We start from the raw sequence: 20,838 nt of genomic DNA, 5'->3' as shown, positions 1-20,838 counted from the left end.
ACACTATCCATGACACACTATGCATGACACACTATCCATGACACACTATCCATGACACACTATCCATGACACACTATCCATGACACACTATCCATGACACACTATCCATGACACACTATCCATGACACACTATCCATGACACACTATCCATGACACACTATCCATGACACACTATCCATGACACACTATCCATGACACACTATCCATGACACACTATCCATGACACACTATCCAGGGAACGATCGCAGGCTCCAGCAACGTCAGCTGGAGTATTTCTGGCGCAAGATGGCTAAAGAGATTGGTTAATGCTCATTATATTTACCTGAATTTACCTGAGGGGCCACTAATGCCTCGACCAGGACAGGAAGCCGGCAGCTTGTCGACGTCCCCCCCCCCCCCTCACCATTTGCCTTAATAATCTTTTCCAGTTTGACTTTGAAATTCAACAGTCTTTGCATTTACGGCTTATATTGATAGGTGTTTAGTCTGTTTATAGAATAATTGTGAGGTTATGGAACCCAAGTGAAGCCAGCAACTACAGTGTCATGGAATTAAGTATCAATGGATTTGTTGACAAATTCTGTAGAAACAGGAAAAGGGACACGATGGTCGATTATTTTCCCTCGTTATTATGAATTAATTCCTATGAAGGAACCAAACAGCAGCACGTACAGCACGTGCACGCCTTGGCCGTATCACCTGTAGATCTAACGTGACCAAAGTCAATCTTTCGGACAATGGTCCCGAGTCTAATAATAGTATATTAACCAGTTTGTGTGAACTGTTGAACATTAAACAATGTAATATCATGCCACATCACACAGCAAGTAACGGGTTAGTGGGGAGTACAAACACGAAAATATTTGATGTATTGAGAGTCATCTTGAATTCTGAAAATACCAATTGGTATGAATTTATTCCATTAGTTCAGTGTGCTGCAAATCTTCAGTTAATGCATCAACAGGAGACGCCCCTCATGCTATTTTTTTTTACAGTATACATAATATCATTCCAAATGATTTTATTAATGTTACTCCCATGCCTCCACAACCCCCCTCTTCCCCCTCCCCAATCCGTTCTCCTAACAGCACGTCGCATTTTGACGTATACTCCACCTAAGTCCAAAAACTGGTCGTACAAGAAAATGGGAGCAGCTTGTGAAATTAACATACTGTCCCGTTTTCTGTGCGTGGGGTCCGCTGGTAGGTTAGGATAAGGGCACTTTAGTACGCTCAGGAGAACAGGCTGCCCCCCCCCCCCCCTGCCTCTGAGACACAAAAAACACACACTTTACTTTCAAGAAAACATGAGATCACTGGTCAAGTGCAACAGCACAGTTTGATCGAACAAGACATGCATAAGTTAAGCCGAGCAAGGCGCCAGTAATGATACTTAACCACCACTGGTCAGGCAACACGCACAGGCTGCTTACAAACATTCGTAAGTCCTTATAAAGTAGCAGAGCTTACCACAGGTAACAGGTATGCAAACTTAACAACTTGATATCGGGGAAATATGCAAATGAGCAACTAGACCACATCGAAGTAGCTCAGATGACGCCGACGAGACATGTGCAGGATGTGAAAGAAACTTCCCAGACAATGTATTCACTGCCACACAGGACAGTGAGGATGCTGCTCATATTCACTACTAGATTGTTGTTGTGGGGTGGTAGTGGTACCGGTTTGGCAAGAGAGGTCACCTTGAGGTGGTTCTCAGGAACAACAACCTCTCACCTGTAATTAACGACTAGCAGTAAACATTGTCATATTGGAATAGTGTGAGTGGTGGTTGCCTTAATAGGAGTGGTAGTGTTACTAATGGTGGTTGGTGGTTGGTGGTGGTGGTGGCGATAGTGGTAGCAAAGAACAGGGGGGGGGGGGAGGGGGGAGGGACTTCAATTTTTTTTCTACCACAGACGTGGCCACATATTAAGAATGCTAATCAGCATATATATATATTTTCTTCTGTCCTCCATGGACAGGGTGAGAGATTTGTTAAGCATATAGTTCAAGGGTTTATTGAACAATCAACCACAGAAGGTGATTGTATAGTGGTTTTAAAATGCTAGGCTAAGCTACATACGTAAATACATAGATACACAGATTTACGTATGCCCTACATAAAGTGTTCGATGTGTCTTTTACATAGTGTCATTAATGTGCATTTACAAAGGTGAAATGTAATTCTGATCAGCTTCCACATATACTTTATACACATACATATATACATACACAAACATATACGTACATATACATATATACATACATATATAAACACACATGCATACACATACATTTGTCTCTTTTACTCTGACAGGGTGAGGTAGCTGATAGAGAAACTAGTGTGCAATTAAGCACTTAATCACTGAAGGTGATGAAGGAGCTTTCACAAGCTCGGGTTATATAGTTACATCACATACATACAATGTATAATTGAAAAACATGGTCAATCTAGGGTACAAGTCCAATATATCATCAAGTGTTCCAGTACTCATATAGTAACTACAGAGTTCAGCATACCTTAGCCCAGGAGGGCGAAAGTCAGTCAATATGGGACATTCTACAATATAATGTTCAAGAGAGTGCATGTTTTCTCTTTCACAAAGTTGACACATTGTGTACTCGACATTTGGGTTTTGAGAAAGCTGCCAGATACGTCTATATCCCAGGTTATCTTGAGGTTATCTTGAGATGATTTCGGGGCTTTAGTGTCCCCGCGGCCCGGTCCTCGACCAGGCCTCCACCCCCAAGAAGCAGCCCGTGACAGCTGACTAACACCCAGGTACCTATTTTACTACTAGGTAGCAGGGGCATAGGGTGAAAGAAACTCTGCCCATTGTTTCTCGCCGGCGCCCGGGATCGAACCAGGGACCACAGGATCACAAGTCCAGTGTGCTGTCCGCTCGGCCGACCGGCTCCCAGGCGTATTCTGGCCACTATAAGATCACATTGCCGATTTCTTGTTCTATTAGTTCCACATGTGAATGGGACTAATAGAATGTCTCCTCACGATATCTATCATAATATTTAATGCTACAACTTTCAGGTCTTTGTGAATTTGTTAGGTCGGTGAGATCTTCATTAGATATTTGTTTAAGTATTCTCTTTGTCACTGCTAGTGAAACACCCATATCAATTTCTACCACTGGTTTTCTGCAGGCTGACTTAGCAAGCATATCAACAGTGTCATGCCTTGAGATGCCAACATTCAGGACAGGATGGTTGCTGAAGGGGGAGGGGGGGAGGGGAGAGGGGGGAAGCGGTTGACCAAGCTTAATAATCACCATCACTACTTACCCCCCCTCTCCGTCACCCCCTCCCTAACCTTCCCCCTCCTACTTCACCCCCTCCCCTCTGCCTCCCCCTCCTCCTCCTTCATGCTTCAGACCCCAGTTATATATATCTTGTCTCAGCGCTAAACTTTCTCCCCCCCCCTAACCACCCCATACTGCTGACGAGTGGGGGTGCTGGCGCCAGGGTGACGGGGCACCCTCTCTAGTGGTCTAGGGTCACTGTCCGGGGTCACACACGCCCTAGGTCACCCTCATACACCCTAGATCACTCTCATACACCCTTAGTCACCACCCCTCCTCAAACAAACATCACCACGACACACCATTGGTCACTGTAACGATGTCAACGCCATCTTTTGAGTGCACCCGACCCCATTTTCTGTTCCCTGGTGGAAGGCTGTGATCTTATTGCCAACTGTGTAGTTTCCATCTTACTATACAAGTTTTACTCCTCAGAAGTGATGTGGAGGTCGACTAGAGTCAGTTCACCCAGGGTAGTCCTGAACCCAAGACTTGTTCCAGTGGGAACAATTGGGCCGACTTGGTGGAGACTGAATTGTCTGTGATAACTAGTGAAGTATTGGTGCTTGGCCCGACGTATCCCGGGATGGCCCAGTTGAGTTACTAGATGCAATTAACGCCCGTCTGTCCTCTTAAGGCTTGTTGTAGGTGAAGGCTTTGGGGGGGAGCCAGCCAGTGCGTTACCTGGTTGATACCTGGTTGATTGGGTTCTAGGAGTTCTTGTACTCCCCAAGCCCGGCCCGAGGCCAGGCTTGACTTGTGAGAGTTTGGTGCACCAGGCTGTTGCTTGGAGCGGCCCGCAGGCCCACATACCCACCACAGTCCGGTTGGTCCGGCACTCCTTGAAGGAAACAATCTAGTTTCCTCTTGAAGATGTCCACGGTTGTTCCTGCAATATTTCTGATGCTCGCTGCAGGAGACCAGCCAGCGTGTTGCTGGAGAGTCGAAGTGGTGTTCTGACACTATGGAGGACTGGCCCGTGAGTTACTGAGAAAGATGGACCCGCTGACGTGTGAGTACCGTAGAAATAAAAGTCTCAGGGAAGGAATCTTTGGCACTATAGAAGACAGAAGTGCACTCGCCGGGATAGAAGATCGCAGAAGTTCCTTTATAGTGTCTTGTCTGAAAGTGACACTTGCGGTCTGTGTGTTGTACATATGTAATAAGTGTGAGACCATGGCCCCCACCTGGGAGACCCAGACTCCACCTATCTTACTGTGGTATTACCTGAAGAGATTTTCCATTGGGGTCATTCACACAGACTGCAGGAGAGGCCACACTGGCGCCACGCCCCCCCCCCCCCCACAATCTCCTTCAAGTAGCACAACCACCCTCCCCCCCCCTCCCCTCCCTCGGGCAGAACCCCCCCCCCCCTGTTCCTTCAGGGGGGGTTCCCCACCACCTCCCTAAGGTAACACACTCGCTCCCCCATAGCCATCAGGTTCTACCCCCTCCCCCACTCACCCCCTCCTCCCCCTCTCACTGGTAGAACACCCCCCACCCCTCCCTCCCTCCCTAAGGCAACCAGATGTCTACCAGGAAAGACGACGACCAGTTAAGTTAGGTTGACAGGTAATTAGGAGGGGAGATAGATTGGTAGGTAAGAGGGCAAGTAGACCAATGGTTAGGCCACAGGTAGACCAGGTGGGTAGGCCTTGGACCAGGTGGGTAGGTCTTGGACCAGGTGGGAAGGCCTTAGACCAGGTGGGTAGGTCTTAGACCAGGTGGGAAGGCCTTAGACCAGGTGGGTAGGCCGAAGGTATCAATCAACTTTTGTACAGAGTCCTGAGTCAGATTTCCTGTGTGTGTATATATGTGTATATATATATATATATATATATATATATATATATATATATATATAATATATATATTAATCACGCTATCGTGATTGCTATATAAAGTTCATTCACTAAGATCATCGGAGATTCGAGCTCAAACTCCTAAAAACCGCCGTCCGGAGTTCTACCGACCACACCACAGACGATCTATATTGAACTCACCTAGTTGTGCTTGCGGGGGGGGGGGGGGGAAGGGGGGTTGAGCTCTGGCTCATTGGTCCCCATTGTGGGCCTCTGTGGTTGTTATCATGAGCTGAGCCATTAAGCTCACAATAAATATCCATACATTACTTGTGGGTTAATGAGAGCCACAAACAGCTCCTCCAGACCATCTGGGCTCGTAGAGTGACTCTAGAAGACGAGTGAACAGAAGAACATCACACTGCGCACGGATGCAACCCGTTCTCGCACTTGCTTTTAGTCAATATTGGCTTATTTAATAAGTGCATATGTGACATACTAATTGATTGTGAATATTTTAGTTTATCTTGAAAAGCTTCGTAGAAAACACCGACCTCACCTAACCTTCTCATTGCCTGTCTCAGAAAGTACGGACGATGTCACTTTGTTTCGTCTCTCAAGCCACTACAACAGTTCAGGTTACGGAATGGTAGTATACAGCACCCAACAGTCTGGTTGGTCAAGCTAACTGAACGACGGTGAACGTTTCATTATAACTATTCAACTATTTCTATGTTAACACACGCTGTACAACCCGGCCACTCAACTAGTATGTCTTATATTGTACCTTATGCCCCCCCCCACAACGTACACATTACAGTGTACTATGAAAAGTAACGACTCTCACAAATATCCATGTTTTCTATGCATTGGTAAGTTAGGCTAGGTGGGTGGCTTGGGTTAGTACGTTTATGGTTAGGTTAGCACGTCGTATTTTGTATGTTGTGGCAAATCAAAAGAGCGGGGCTGTATATACCACCAACAGACACAAAGAGGGAAGTACACCCATACCCACCCACACATGTGAGGGAGGGGCCTGTGGCTGAGTAAACAGCGCTTAGGACTCGTAATCCTAAGGTCCGGGTTCGATCCCGGCACCGGCGGAAACAGATGAGCAGACTTTCTTTCACCTTGATGCCCCTGTTACCTAGCAATAAATAGGTACCTGGGAGTTAGACAGCTGTTACGGGCTGCTTCCTCGGTGTGTGTGTGTGTGAAAAATTAGTTAGTATTAGTAAGAGTTGATTGATTGACAGTTGAGAGGTGGGGCCAAAAGAGCAGAGCTCAACCCCAACAAGCAAAACTAGGTGAATACAACTAGGTGAGTACACATAAACACCCACATACACACATCTCTAACCCTGTCCATGGAGGACAGAAGAAAATGTATATATGCTGGCTAGCATTGTAAATGTGTGGCCACGTCTGCGGTAGAAAATAATAATAAGAGAAAAAAAAAACACATATACACACTCACACATGCACCCATCTATCCACCAACACACACACACACACACACACATCAGTGGATAAGGACATACATGAATTACGGACTGAGGTGGTTGAGTCAGACTCCATGTACAAATTCAATTGCAGAAATGACAACCCAAATCATGCAGGACTCAAGTCGATTGAAGGTTGAGTGGATCCAAGAGCTGGAGCTTAACTTCTAAAAGCACGGCTAGACGAGTACAAGCACACATGCACATTCGTGAAATGAGACTCGGCCCAGCAAACTCTCAATAAGCAAGAAACAACATAGCCACTCCTAACCCTTAAGCTGCTACCAACGAAACATTTCGTTCACAAAGAAAAGTTCTGTCTGGCATGAATGACAGGTGTCGTTATTCTCTTATCACTAATTTTCGTTTATATAGTCTAGTTTTGCGCAAGAATAACCGTTTTGTACTTATAATATCTAAAGATACTTAGTATCTTTAGATATTAGAGTAGCCAATAACCAACTGTCGTCTCTCCTCGAAGCTTAGCGCTCAAGACCAAGGCGTCTTGGAAGCTAGACGTAGATATATAAGAATACTTAGCAAGAGGGTAAATATAAAAATGTTGTGGATTCCTTCTCACATTGGCCTGCAGGAACATGACAAAGTTGACGCCCTTGCTAAGGCTGCAGTAAATAAAGACAGTATTGAACGGAATCTTGAATTATCAAATAGGTCCCTTAAAAGTGTCATTAGACGAGAACTCCTGGATGAATTTGAAGAAAGTAGAACAGTGCAAACTGGAACTAGCAGGTCCATTGTTCATCACAATGAAATGTGTGAAGTAAAACATGTGTATGGGGCAAGTAACAAAGTCAGTAGACTAACAGATGTTATCACAGCTCGTATAAGACTTGGTTACAAGTATCTCTGGCAGTTCGGCTTGTATAGGGATCTAGATGAAGTAAAGTGTAAAGTGTGTGGACAAAGACAGGGACACACGAACACTATATCTTGGATTGTAGTAAAATTGAGCCATTTAGAGATAAATCTAAGCTCACTCTGTATGATATGGTAACCTATCTTATTACCATGGATAAATTACCTGAAATCCTTCCACTGTATCCACATTTCGCTTCCAGTAGATGAACGACATATGAGATTCAGAAACAAGTAGCATATTGTGAAGACTAATAATAAACAGAAGCTCCCCTATGACTCTGTAATATCCCCATTGGTCAAACTATTATGTATTAGCGATAAGACCTACCATTAATGTATGATGACTTACTGTAAATATATAGCTCTTGTAATAGCACTTTCTCTGTAACTAGCTGACATTGTAACTATAAGGTGTGAAGGATAGATGAAATTGTTTATGTAATAATCTAAGATGAGGTCTGATAAAGACCTTTTGTGCCCTCTGTAATGCTTTTTGCGCTACCGCTCACAGGATGGGTATGGGGTGCACAATAAACTAGCCTCCTCCCGCGGCAACAATCAGAACTGGTGGCGTGTGCACAAGGCCCTGTTCTCTACAAGTACAATGAGCTTCATCATACTCTTGTGGAGGCGGAGGCGGAAAAGTTGGTCGTGTAATGTCTTCATGACATGAATATGGATCTGTGTATACAAGAACTATCATCTCATAAATAACATCCATGTGCCCCAGGGCTACTAGGCAGCCCGCGAGTACATATCCGTGTGCAGGCGATAAGCCACAATAACGTGACTGAAATATGTTGACCAGACCACACACTAGAAGGTGAAACGACGACGACGTTTCGGTCCGTCCTGGACCATTCTCAAGTCGACTGTACTTCACAATCGACTTGAGAATGGTCCAGGACGGGCCGAAATGTCGTCGTTCCTTCACCTTCTAGTGTGTGGTCTGGTCAACATATCCATGTACCCCAGGGCTACTAGGCAGCCCCTGAGTACATATCCATGTACCCCAGGGCTACTAGGCAGCCCCCGAGTACATATCCATGTACCCCAGGGCTACTAGGCAGCCCCCGAGTACATATCCATGTACCCCAGGGCTACTAGGCAGCCCCCGAGTACATATCCATGTACCTCAGGCCTACTAGGCAGCCCCCGAGTACATATCCATGTACCCCAGGGCTACTAGGCAGCCCCCGAGTACATATCCATGTACCTCAGGCCTACTAGGCAGCCCCCGAGTACATATCCATGTACCCCAGACCTACTAGGCAGCCCCCGAGTACATATCCATGTACCCCAGACCTACTAGGCAGCCCCCGAGTACATATCCATGTACCCCAGACCTACTAGGCAGCCCCCGAGTACATATCCATGTACCCCAGACCTACTAGGCAGCCCCCGAGTACATATCCATGTACCCCAGACCTACTAGGCAGCCCCCGAGTACATATCCATGTACCCCAGATCTACTAGGCAGTCCCACACCACCAGAGGACTCCACAACGCTCAGAAGAATGCGATGCAGAGGGAGATAACTGTGCTTGTAGTGTGTCTCCTCCTCTTCCTACCCACTGAGCTGACCCGCTAGAGATGATATATTGGGTGAGAGCCGCTCCCTTCCTACCTCTCTCTCTTGCGATCCTTGTGCTAGTCTATTGTAAACCATCTTGGTGTCTGTCAGTGGCAGTCATCTGGGTATATTCTCTCTCTCCTGAATTATCCGTGTGCGAGGCTATCGTGAAGTCTGCCTATGCCAGGCTGTGGCATATTATCAGTTACGTTACGTTATTGTAATTCACCTGAGGTCTAGTTAATCGTAAATCATCCTGACAGTGAGTTATCAGTAACTAGATGGGTAACAGGCTGGGCCCGTGTCTCTCTACTCCTATCCCCCTCTCCTCCATCTCCCTTCCCTCGAACATACCCCTCTCATCTGCCTCTTCCCCTCCATTTCCCTCTCCACCCTCTTTCCTTACCTCTCCACCCTCTTAACCTCTCTCTCCCTCCCTCTCACCTCTCCACCTTCTCTCCCAATCGTCCGCTCTCCTTACAAACTTTCCCAACCCCTGATTTAATTTCAGCCTTCATGAAAACCACAGGTGGGTTTCTCACGATGCCGATATTTCTTAAATCATAGCACTTGGAGCAACCCCCCCTACTGGCCTATAATACTCCCATGTTTCATGTGTGAACGTTGGGTGAGGCTAGTCTGCAGGCCTACTACTTTACACGAACAAACATTCTCATTTACAGATACAGATTATCCTTGGACTGTGTTACATGAATTAATTATCAAAAGGAAGAAATTCAGACACCTGCATATAATACTTTCAATAAGAATGACACTACGTAAGACAATAGTAATTATATCTGATGTCAAATGATCAGAAATCGTCCTAAGACTAGGTTGTCAAATATAATTCGGAGAGTAGGCTATACGCAAAACAAAATCGTCTTGCTACGAGCCTATATGATTTATGCTGTATTTTATTAAATAAAGATAAAAAAAATATGAAATTATCCAGATTGTAGGCTATCGTACTGTTGTGAAGCACATTGTAAGTTAATTACGCTACCGCTGGACTGTCGTAAATTATTTTGGCTACAACCGGTCATAAATTATTACAAAATTGAGGTATCGCAAATGATCATGATGTTATGCCATCGTGAATCATCCTAGTATCGTAACGTAACGCATCCTAGTATGGTAAAATATCGGCTATCGTAACTTAGTAAGTCACTAGATTATCATAAATAATTGTGACACTCAGCAATGATGATGAACATGGTGATGCATTAGGATAAGTTACCTGCCGAGAATAGTTAGATCACGGCGCAATACCTGCTGATGTCACACTCAACCAATGGTGATCATTTTCATGGTTATCTTCGTCTCTTGAGATGATTTCGGGGCTTATAGCGTCCCCGCGGCCCGGTCCTCGACCAGGCCTCCTTTTTGTTACACATTCCCAGGACGCAGCCCGTAGCAGCTGTCTAACTCCCAGGTGCCTATTTACTGTGAACAGTTGCATCAGGGTGAAAGAAACTCTGCCCATTTTGTTTCCGCTTCCACCGGGGATCGAACCCGGAACCTCGGGACTATGAATCCCGAGCGCTGTCCACTCAGCTGTCAGGCCCCGTTGATTTAACGGTCCGTGTGCAATGTTTTGCACGCTGACTTATGACATTTACGGTGCATTTTATGGTCACTTTACGACCGTCACACCGTTTTACGAGAGTGTGATACTAAACACCGTCCCATTCACTCGAACCGTGTGCTTGTCTATGTTCCCTCTCTAGTACTCACCTAGTTCTACTAGCAAGGGTTGAGCTTTGGCCATTTGGTCCCGTTAGTGTGTGTGTGTGTGTGTGTGTGTGTGTGTGTGTGTGTGTGTGTGTGTGTGTGTGTGTGTGTGTGTGTGTGTGTGTGTGTGTGTACTCACCTAGTTGTGTTTGCGGGGGTTGAGCTCTGGCTCTTTAGTCACACACACATACACACACTGTGTGTGTGTGTGTGTGTGTGTGTGTGTGTGTGTGTGTGTGTGTGTACTCAACCTAGTTCTGCTCGGGGGGAGTTGAGCTCTGGCTCTTTGATCCCGCCTCTCAACAGTCAATCAACTGATGTACAGGTTCCTGAGCTTATTGGGCTCTTATCATAGCTACACTTGAAACTGTGTATGGAGTCAGCCTCCACCACATCACTGCCTAATGCATTCCATTTGTTAACTACTCATTTGTCAACAACTACTGTGTGTACTCACCTATTTGTGCCTGCAGGATCGAGCATTGACTCTTGGATCCCGCTTTTCCAGCCATCGGTTATTTACAGCAATGACTATGGTTCTATTTGCCTATCATACCTAGTTTTAAAATTATGAATAGAATTTGCTTCCACAACCTGTTCCCCAAGTGCATTCCATTTTTCCACTACTCTCACGCTAAAAGAAAACTTCCTAACATCCCTGTGACTCATCTGAGTTTCCAGCTTCCACCCATGTCCCCTCGTTCTGTTACTATTCCGTGTGAACATTTCGTCTATGTCCACTCTGTCAATCTCCCTGAATATTTTATACGTTCCTATCGTGTCATCCCTCTCCCTTCATTTTTCTAGTATCGTAAAGCATAGTTCCTTCAGGCGCTCTTCATACCCCATCCCTCGTAACTCTGGGACAAGTCTCGTTGCAAACTTCTGAACCTTTTCCAGTTTCCTTATGTGGGTTTTATCGGATGGGGACTCAATGAGGGGGCGGCATACTCTAAGACTGGCCTCACGTAGGCAGTGTAAAGCACCCTAAATGCTTCCTTACTTAGGTTTCTGAATGATGTTCTAATTTTCGCCAGTGTAGAGTACGCTGCTGTCGTTATCCTATTTATATGTGCCTCAGGAGATAGATTAGGTGTTACGTCCACCCCCAGGTCTCTTTCGCGCGTCGTCACAGGTAGGCTGTTCCCCTTTATTGTGTACTGTCCTTTTGGTCTCCTATCTCCTAGTCCCATTTCCATAACTTTACATTTGTTCGTGTTGAACTCCAATAGCTATTTCTCTGATCATCTCTGCAACCTGTTCAAGTCCTCTTGGAGGATCCTGCAATCCTCATCTGTCACAACTCTTCTCATCAACTTTGCGTCATCCGCGAACATCGACATGTAGGACTCTACGCATGTAAACTCCTGTGTGTGTGTGGGGTACACAACGTGTATACAGTACACAATGTGTGTACTGTGTGTGTGTGTGTACAGTACACAATGAAGAGGGGGGGGGGGAGAGAGAGAGAAATGTTTGTGGGGAGGTCGGTGGTGAGGAGTCGTGGGAATTAAGGTACTTAGGAGAGGAAGGGGCGCCGAGAGTGTATGGGATGGGGCTTTAGTGGCGGGGGAGGGCTTATGGTGGTGGGGGCTAGAGTGGGGAAGGTGGAGGGGAGGGGATGGAGCTTTACGGTGCTAGGTATTGACCGAGAAACTGACGGAAAAGGAGAAGGGAGGGGGACCTCTTAGGCATGATTTCATGGGAAAAGTAGGAGAGTAGGGGAATGTGAGGGGAGACTCTCTGAGGGGACTGCTAGATGGGAAGGGTACTTCTAGAGGGAGAGATAATTTCGCCTTAAGTGACGTGCTGCTTTATGAGGTCCTTCGGAGATCGAATCTCCATAAGAAGGCCTATTGGTATCGAGTTATAAGGTAGTTACGCGAGTCTAACAACGCCTGTGTCGACTGTGGGCGGAGTAATGAATACAGCGGTGATCCCGCCCGTCCTCTGTACCTGGGCCGCCCGCCCCGGCCCGCCCCGGCCCGCCCCGGCCCGCCAAGGTCCGGCAAGGGCCCAGTGATCGTTAATATTATGTTCTCCCACCCCACCATTACCACCAACACCACCTCCTCCGCTGTCACCACCACAAGAACCTCCACCACTGTCTCCACCAGCATCACCACCACTGTCACCACCACAAGCACCACCACCACTGTCTCCACCAGCATCACCACCACTGTCACCACCACAAGCACCACCACCACTGTCTCCACCAGCATCACCACCACTGTCACCACCACAAGCACCACCACCACTGTCTCCACCAGCATCACCACCACTGTCACCACCACAAGCACCACCACCACTGTCTCCACCAGCATCACCACCACTGTCACCACCACTGTCACCACCACAAGCACCACCACTGTCACCACCACAAGCACCACCACTCTCTGTACCGTCCCCGACATCCTGTTAAAATATGATAGGGGACTATGTACCATGGCTGATGGGTAGACGTTTCGTTCATGTCTTTTCTCGCCCCTGACCTCCCCCTCCCCCCTCCACACACACTGTGTGGAGGCTGACTCCATACACAGTTTCAAGTGTAGATATGACAGAGCACAGTAGGCTCACGAACCTGTACACCTGTTGATTGACGGTTGAGAGGCGGGACCAAAGAGCCAAAGCTCAACCCTCGCAAGCACAATTAGGTGAGTACAACTAGGTGAGTACCCACACACACACGCGCACACACACACACACACACACACACACACACACACACACACACACACACACACACACACACACACACACACACACACACACACCACACAGCGAGCGTTGAGCCCAAACACACAAGAAAACTTGAAAAGGTCCAAAGACTTGCCACCATTCTGGACCTCTATTCAAAAGGCATTGACTACAAGGACAGGATGAAAGAACTAAATCTCAACAATGCCCAAAGAACGAATATTCAGAGGGGACATGGTAACAATGTACACGATACCTTAAAGCATTGACAAAGTGGTCAGGGACAAACTGTTTGATTGACATGAATTTAGGCAAGAGCTGAATTCAGGAATGAATGAGCGGGACACAGAGGACTTCTTCAGTGTGAAGGAAATAGCACACAAGCGACGGAAGTGGTTGGGCAAACTTTATTCAAGAGATAAAATATGAAAGAACTCTCTGGGTCCGGAAGCTAGAATTTAGTATGAGGCGGCGCCTGGGTAGCTAGACATGATCTCGATATACAAGATTATTAAGGATATTGACAAAGTGAACATGAATCAATCTTTTCAGTTAACAGGGGGAGGGACGACTGAAAGGTGAGAATACACCCACACACACACACACACACACACACCCACACCCACACCCACACACACACACACACACACACACACACACATGACCAAAGAGCCAGAACTCAAACCCCCGCAAGCACAACTAGGTGTGTACACACGTGTAGACATCCTCGTGGCCGAGTGGTTAGCGCCCAGAAGTGTCCTAAGGGCCCGGATTCGATTCCTAGCCAAGGCAGAAACAAATGGACAATTTTTTCAGCTGATGCCTGTGTTCACCTAGCAGTAATTAAATACGTGGGAGTTAGACAGCTGATACGGGATGCATCCTGGGGGTATATGTGTGTGTGTGAGGGGGGGGGGGGGGAGGGGGGGGGAGGGGGGGAGGGGGACGTATATATGGAAGATATGATAGAGGAAAATTAGGTCTGGAGTAAGTACATTACAAAAACCCAAGATTAGAGAGGCGGGGCCCAAGAGTTAATGCTCAATCAAACATGCGCAAATGGGTTATCTTGAGATGATTTCGGGGCTTAGCGTCCCCTCGGGCCGGTCCTCGACGGGGTGAGTACACATGTGTGACGCAAGCACAACAAACACACTGGGACAGCCTCAAAACTCAGTCTCCTTCAGCAAAGGTTTCCACATTTCCGACAACACAATTCCAGGAACAAAGACGAAATACGGAAAAAGGAGAGAAACACGAGAGGAACCGAAGCTTTGTCATCTTGTCGTTGTGAACGACACTCTCTCCTTTGTGTGATATATGAATGTGTCTCTTAGGTGGAGGGGGGGGGGAGGTCCATGGCGGAGGTGGTCTCGGGTGATGGTGGGGGTGGTCCACAGAGTGCCGGCGGGGGCGGTGAGGACGGGCCCAGAGAGGCAGCCTGGTAACAGTGGCAACCTTCGTTATTGTGTTGTTATTCTTGGCGACTGCGGACCGCCCGGTGTTGTGTGGCTGTGAGCGCCGACACACACAGTACCGGTTGCTAGCGGTGTCATTATGCACACTTCTTTCTGTGCGCGCGCACGCGCGCACACACACACACACACACATACACATACACACACACACACATACACACACACACACACACACACACACACACACACACACACACACACACACACACACACACACACACACACACACACACATACACACACACACATACATACATACATACATACATACATACATACATACATACATACATACACGCGCGCACACACACACTCAGAGCGAGTCAGAGAAAGAAAAAGACTTGGGGGTTGATATCACGCCAGACCTGTCTCCTGCAGCACATATCAAGAGGATAACATCAGCAGCATATGCCAGGCTGGCCAACATAAGAACGGCATTCAGAAACTTGTGTAAAGAATCATTCAGAACTTTGTATACCACATATGTCAGATCAATCCTGGAGTATGCAGCCCCAGCATGGAGTCAATATCTAGTCAAGGATAAGACTAAACTGGAAAAGGTTCAAAGGTTTGCCACCAGACTAGTACCCGAGCTGAGAGGTATGATCTACGAGGAGAGACTAAGGGAATTAAACCTCACTTCGCTGGAAGACAGAAGAGTTAGTGGGGACATGATCGCCACATTCAAGATTCTCAAGGGAATTGATAGGGTAGATAAAGACAGGCTATTTAACACAAGGGGCACACGCACTAGGGGACACAGGTGGAAACTGAGTGCCCAAATGAGCCACAGAGATATTAGAAAGAACATTTTTAGTGTCAGAGTGGTTGACAAATGGAATGCATTAGGGGGTGATGTGGTGGAGGCTGACTCCATACACAGTTTCAAGTGTAGATATGATAGAGCCCAATAGGCTCAGGAACCTGTACACCTGTTGATTGACGGTTGAGAGGCGGGACCAAAGAGCCGAGGCTCAACCCCCGCAAGCACAACTAGGCGAGTACACACTGAGAATAGTACCTATAATAATGTTGTACTCCACAAAGGTCCAAATATCTAACTACCGGTAAAGGGCGTTAACAAAACTTCACATCAACCTAACCTAACCTATCATAAGCCTAAATAAGCCACCCTAGGCCTAAAACATTTATAGGTCAAATTTCATTTAATATAAAATACTAGGCCTAGCAAAAGTTAGATTTTGTTGTTGCCTTCTTTTTCCCGCCCTATACAAAAGCATTAGTTTAAAACGGAGCTTTTTTTTTAAGGGGGGAACTGTCTATATTTTGTACACTCCATCTACAGCACTATAGATAATATTAGTTTTATTATTATTATTATTGGAGGCAAGGTTGAATTCTGTGTAGTGCTTCCTGAGATGTGAAACACGTGTTCCTCCCCAAGAGTTAGATAACCTGCCTAATTAACACCCTCACCTCAAGTACGCTAAGCCTTTGTCCTCTTCCTTGACGGAGAAAAATATAATTTTCGGAGAAAATCCATTTATATAACAAAATTAAAATAAAAAGTAGTTTGGGGTTAAGTGCTGGGTTTAAGGCCTATGAACCTTTAGAGTTTTTTTTTAGGCTACCACAATATTTTCCTGACCAACCAGCAAGAATACTTCAGTCCTGAACATTGTCCAGGACTAAGGGAAAGTCTTAGCTTATGTACACCGTGAAGCAGGATATATACATGCCCTGAAAAGTGAAGTAACATCCTCACAGCTATTTAACAAGAAATACATAACCATTTAAAACATGAACTGCATTTGTAGTAAACTGAGGTGGCCTTGTCTAGGCGTGCTGAATACAACGTTAAGATTACTAAATAAGTTCCTCCACGATCGTATCTAACTTGAAGCCTTTGCAGATAGACCATATTCAAAGTTTTCCGACGTATCGAAGGGCGAAGGCAGCCAGTTAGAGAAGTCTCCTCCCCGTCGCTGACAGCTCCCAGATAAGAAAATGGATTGTCTATGTTTTATCGTGCTTCTGTATGGCTGACTGACGCCTCAACAGCTGCCTAATAAACCACAAATTCATTTTCTATTACGGGTTAATTTTATTGAAGAACCGTTCAGTGTATTTTGTTTTAATGTTTATAATGATAATCATTTTTATTTATATAAAAATACAACTGAAATACAGCATAGTATTCATAGATTACTATATAATTGATATATTTTATGGGGTGGGGGGTGACTACGATTTAATTCGCTTGTTATTAAGAGACGAGAACACGTCGTTACTCAGTGTATTGGCAGTAATTAGGTACTGATGTGGTGGGTAAATTCAGGTAAAATACCACGGAGAACATTGTAAGAAAATTAATGTGTTTATTTAGCCAACTTTTGTCAAAGTTACTGATCGTGTGTGTGTGGGGTGATGGTGTGTGTGGGGTGTGATGTGTGTGTGTGTGGTGTGATGGTGTGTGTGGGGAGTAATGGTGTGTGTGTGGTGTGATGGTGTGTGTGGGGTGGTGGTGTGTGTGGGGTGGTGGTGTGTGTGGTGGTGGTGTGTGTGGGTACCTTGGGAAGTGTGTGTATGGGAGGTGTATATTGTTTGTACTCGCTACACTGCCCACGGCTATACAGGCCAACGATACTCCACCAAAGTATCTTAGAACACACACCCACACCCACATACATATACACACACACATACACACCCACATACATATACACACACACATACACACCCACACACACACCCACCTACACACTGGCTCACATGTGTTTCCCCTGAAGATGCCGCCATGTGGTCCCAAAGCTCACTATAGCCACCAGTACCGTGGAATTTCTGGGAGAAATTATGACTCTATGATAGTGACGACCTTTCCAATAAACATTACAAGTATCTCGATAATCACCATGGAATATTGCCCACGTCGAGGCGGTCAACAGACCTACATTCACCTCGGAGGAAAGAAACATTTAATATACATATAGGCTCTGACTTCTGCTGGCTGTGATCCTAGTACTGCCACGCGGAGATCCCAGCCATCGGGGCTAGACTCACTGGCCGAGCCTAGCGCTGGGATCATTGGCTGAGCCTAGCACCTGGCGCTGGGATCACTGGCGGAGCCTAGCACCTGGCGCTGGGATCACTGGCGGAGCCTAGCACCTGGCGCTGGGATCACTGGCGGAGCCTAGCACCTGGCGCTGGGATCACTGGCGGAGCCTAGCACCTGGCGCTGGGATCACTGGCGGAGCCTAGCACCTGGCGCTGGGATCACTGGCGGAGCCTAGCACCTGGCGCTGGGATCACTGGCGGAGCCTAGCACCTGGCGCTGGGATCACTGGCTGAGCCTAGCACCTGGCGCTGGGATCACTGGCGGAGCCTAGCACCTGGCGCTGGGATCACTGGCTGAGCCTAGCACCTGGCGCTGGGATCACTGGCGGAGCCTAGCACCTGGCGCTGGGATCACTGGCTGAGCCTAGCACCTGGCGCTGGGATCACTGGCGGAGCCTAGCACCTGGCGCTGGGATCACTGGCTGAGCCTAGCACCTGGCGCTGGGATCACTGGCGGAGCCTAGCACCTGGCGCTGGGATCACTGGCGGAGCCTAGCACCTGGCGCTGGGATCACTGGCGGAGCCTAGCACCGGGCGCTGTGATCACCGCCGGGCTAGGTTAAGTCAGGCGGTGCCCGACAATATTGATAAATTCAGGACTTACAAATGTAACATCTTCTTTATCATATCAAAATCCTGCGAATTTTACTGTTCATTATTTTCAAATAAATATAACTATAATTTTAGCCAAGGAATATTACAGTATTTTTTTTCTAACAATAGCCTAGGCCCGGGTTATGGAAACAATGACGAAATTAACCTAAAACACATTTATTCTACGGAAGGGAAGGGATCAGGAGAGAGCTCCAAGCCATTACGACTATATAGCACTTGGAAATTGGGGGGGGGGTCAGGATAAGGAATTATGATGGGTCGAGGGATGGCGGGGGGGGGGGGGGGGATGGTGCTCAGCCACTTGGACGGTCAGGGATTGAACGTCGACCTGCATGAAGCGAGACTGTGGCTTTAGCCTTAAGGAAAAAAATGGCAAAACATGCATGTTTCTCCTGAAAACTACCTTAGCTAACCCAGGCTCGGGGGACATGTAACCCAGGCTCGGGGGACATGTAACCCAGGCTCGGGGGACATGTAACCCAGGCTCGGGGGGACATGTAACCCAGGCTCGGGGGACATGTAACCCAGGCTCGGGGGACATGTAACCCAGGCTCGGGGGACATGTAACCCAGGCTCGGGGGACATGTAACCCAGGCTCGGGGGACATGTAACCCAGGCTCGGGGGACATGTAACCCAGGCTCGGGGGACATGTAACCCAGGCTCGGGGGACATGTAACCCAGGCTCGGGGGACATGTAACCCAGGCTCGGGGGACATGTAACCCAGGCTCGGGGGACATGTAACCCAGGCTCGGGGGACATGTAACCCAGGCTCGGGGGACATGTAACCCAGGCTCGGGGGACATGTAACCCAGGCTCGGGGGACATGTAACCCAGGCTCGGGGGGACATGTAACCCAGGCTCGGGGGACATGTAACCCAGGCTCGGGGGACATGTAACCCAGGCTCGGGGGACATGTAACCCAGGCTCGGGGGACATGTAACCCAGGCTCGGGGGACATGTAACCCAGGCTCGGGGGACATGTAACCCAGGCTCGGGGGACATGTAACCCAGGCTCGGGGGACATGTAACCCAGGCTCGGGGGGACATGTAACCCAGGCTCGGGGGACATGTAACCCAGGCTCGGGGGACATGTAACCCAGGCTCGGGGGGACATGTAACCCAGGCTCGGGGGACATGTAACCCAGGCTCGGGGGACATGTAACCCAGGCTCGGGGGACATGTAACCCAGGCTCGGGGGACATGTAACCCAGGCTCGGGGGACATGTAACCCAGGCTCGGGGGGACATGTAACCCCAGGCTCGGGGGACATGTAACCCAGGCTCGGGGGTCATGTAACCCAGGCTCGGGGGACATGTAACCCAGGCTCGGGGGACATGTAACCCAGGCTCGGGGACGCCAGGCAGGACTGTGACCGGCGCGACGTTAACTCACCTGGTACTGGAAGGCGGAGAGGCCTCGCTGCAGTCGTCTGTTCTTCTCCTGTATGGACGAGTCGAGGCGGTCCAAGAGGTCGTTCAGACCGCTCGACCTGGAGAGCGTGTCGGTGTGGCTGTGTCTGGCCGCGTCAACTAGTCCCGTCGCTAACAGGGTGACCAGGTAGCCCCATAGTGTCACCTGGCTCAGCCACTGCATTATATTGGCACTCGTCGACAGACGGCCGTCAAGCGTAGACAGGCGGCTGTGAGGCGTATGACAGAGAGAGAGATAAGGATCCTGGTTCAGCCCTCAGAATTACCTACAGTCTCCTACACCGGAAAGATTTCTATCAAAGAACTGGCTTTCTGTCTCCCTATCCCCAGTACAAACTATCCCGGAACTTTTGAGCGTGTTGTTTTTTGGTCACGTTTTCGATCCGAACTTTACTTCTTTGCAGAGTGTACGTCCAGAAGTTGTTGTCTACGAGTTCAGACGAGAGTACACGGGCCGCACGTCGCGTTGTAACTCGACGAACCTCTGGCTTCAACTGAAGGGCAAAGCCGCTACCCAGCTCCTTATATACCCACTGGGACACCAGCCTAGGGGTGGGGGTGGGGGGGGGTCCTGAATGGCGACTCTGAAGACTTGTTGGCTCCAGCGACGTGTTGGCACCAGCGACGTGTTGGCTCCGGCGACGTGTTGGCACCAGCGACGTGTTGGCTCCGGCGACGTGTTGGCTCCGGCGACGTGTTGGCTCCAGCGACGTGTTGGCTCCGGCGACGTGT

At 48.0% G+C, this 20,838-nt stretch overlaps 1 protein-coding gene across 1 annotated transcript in view; it reads right to left on the bottom strand.

Moving 5' to 3' along the window:
- Window positions 1-20,596, bottom strand: part of LOC123763925 (uncharacterized) — a 58,687-nt gene extending 38,091 nt beyond the window's left edge. The window contains exon 1 of the mRNA XM_069329997.1: window positions 20,069-20,596. Coding sequence (XP_069186098.1) covers window positions 20,069-20,269 — 201 coding nt within the window. The 5' untranslated portion in view covers window positions 20,270-20,596. The remainder of the gene's footprint in view (window positions 1-20,068) is intronic.
- Window positions 20,597-20,838: the final 242 nt, after the last annotated feature.

Source organism: Procambarus clarkii, chromosome 23 (assembly GCF_040958095.1).
Source record: "Procambarus clarkii isolate CNS0578487 chromosome 23, FALCON_Pclarkii_2.0, whole genome shotgun sequence".
NCBI classification, from domain to species: domain Eukaryota; kingdom Metazoa; phylum Arthropoda; class Malacostraca; order Decapoda; family Cambaridae; genus Procambarus; species Procambarus clarkii.
This window is presented reverse-complemented; position numbering and strand designations above follow the sequence as displayed.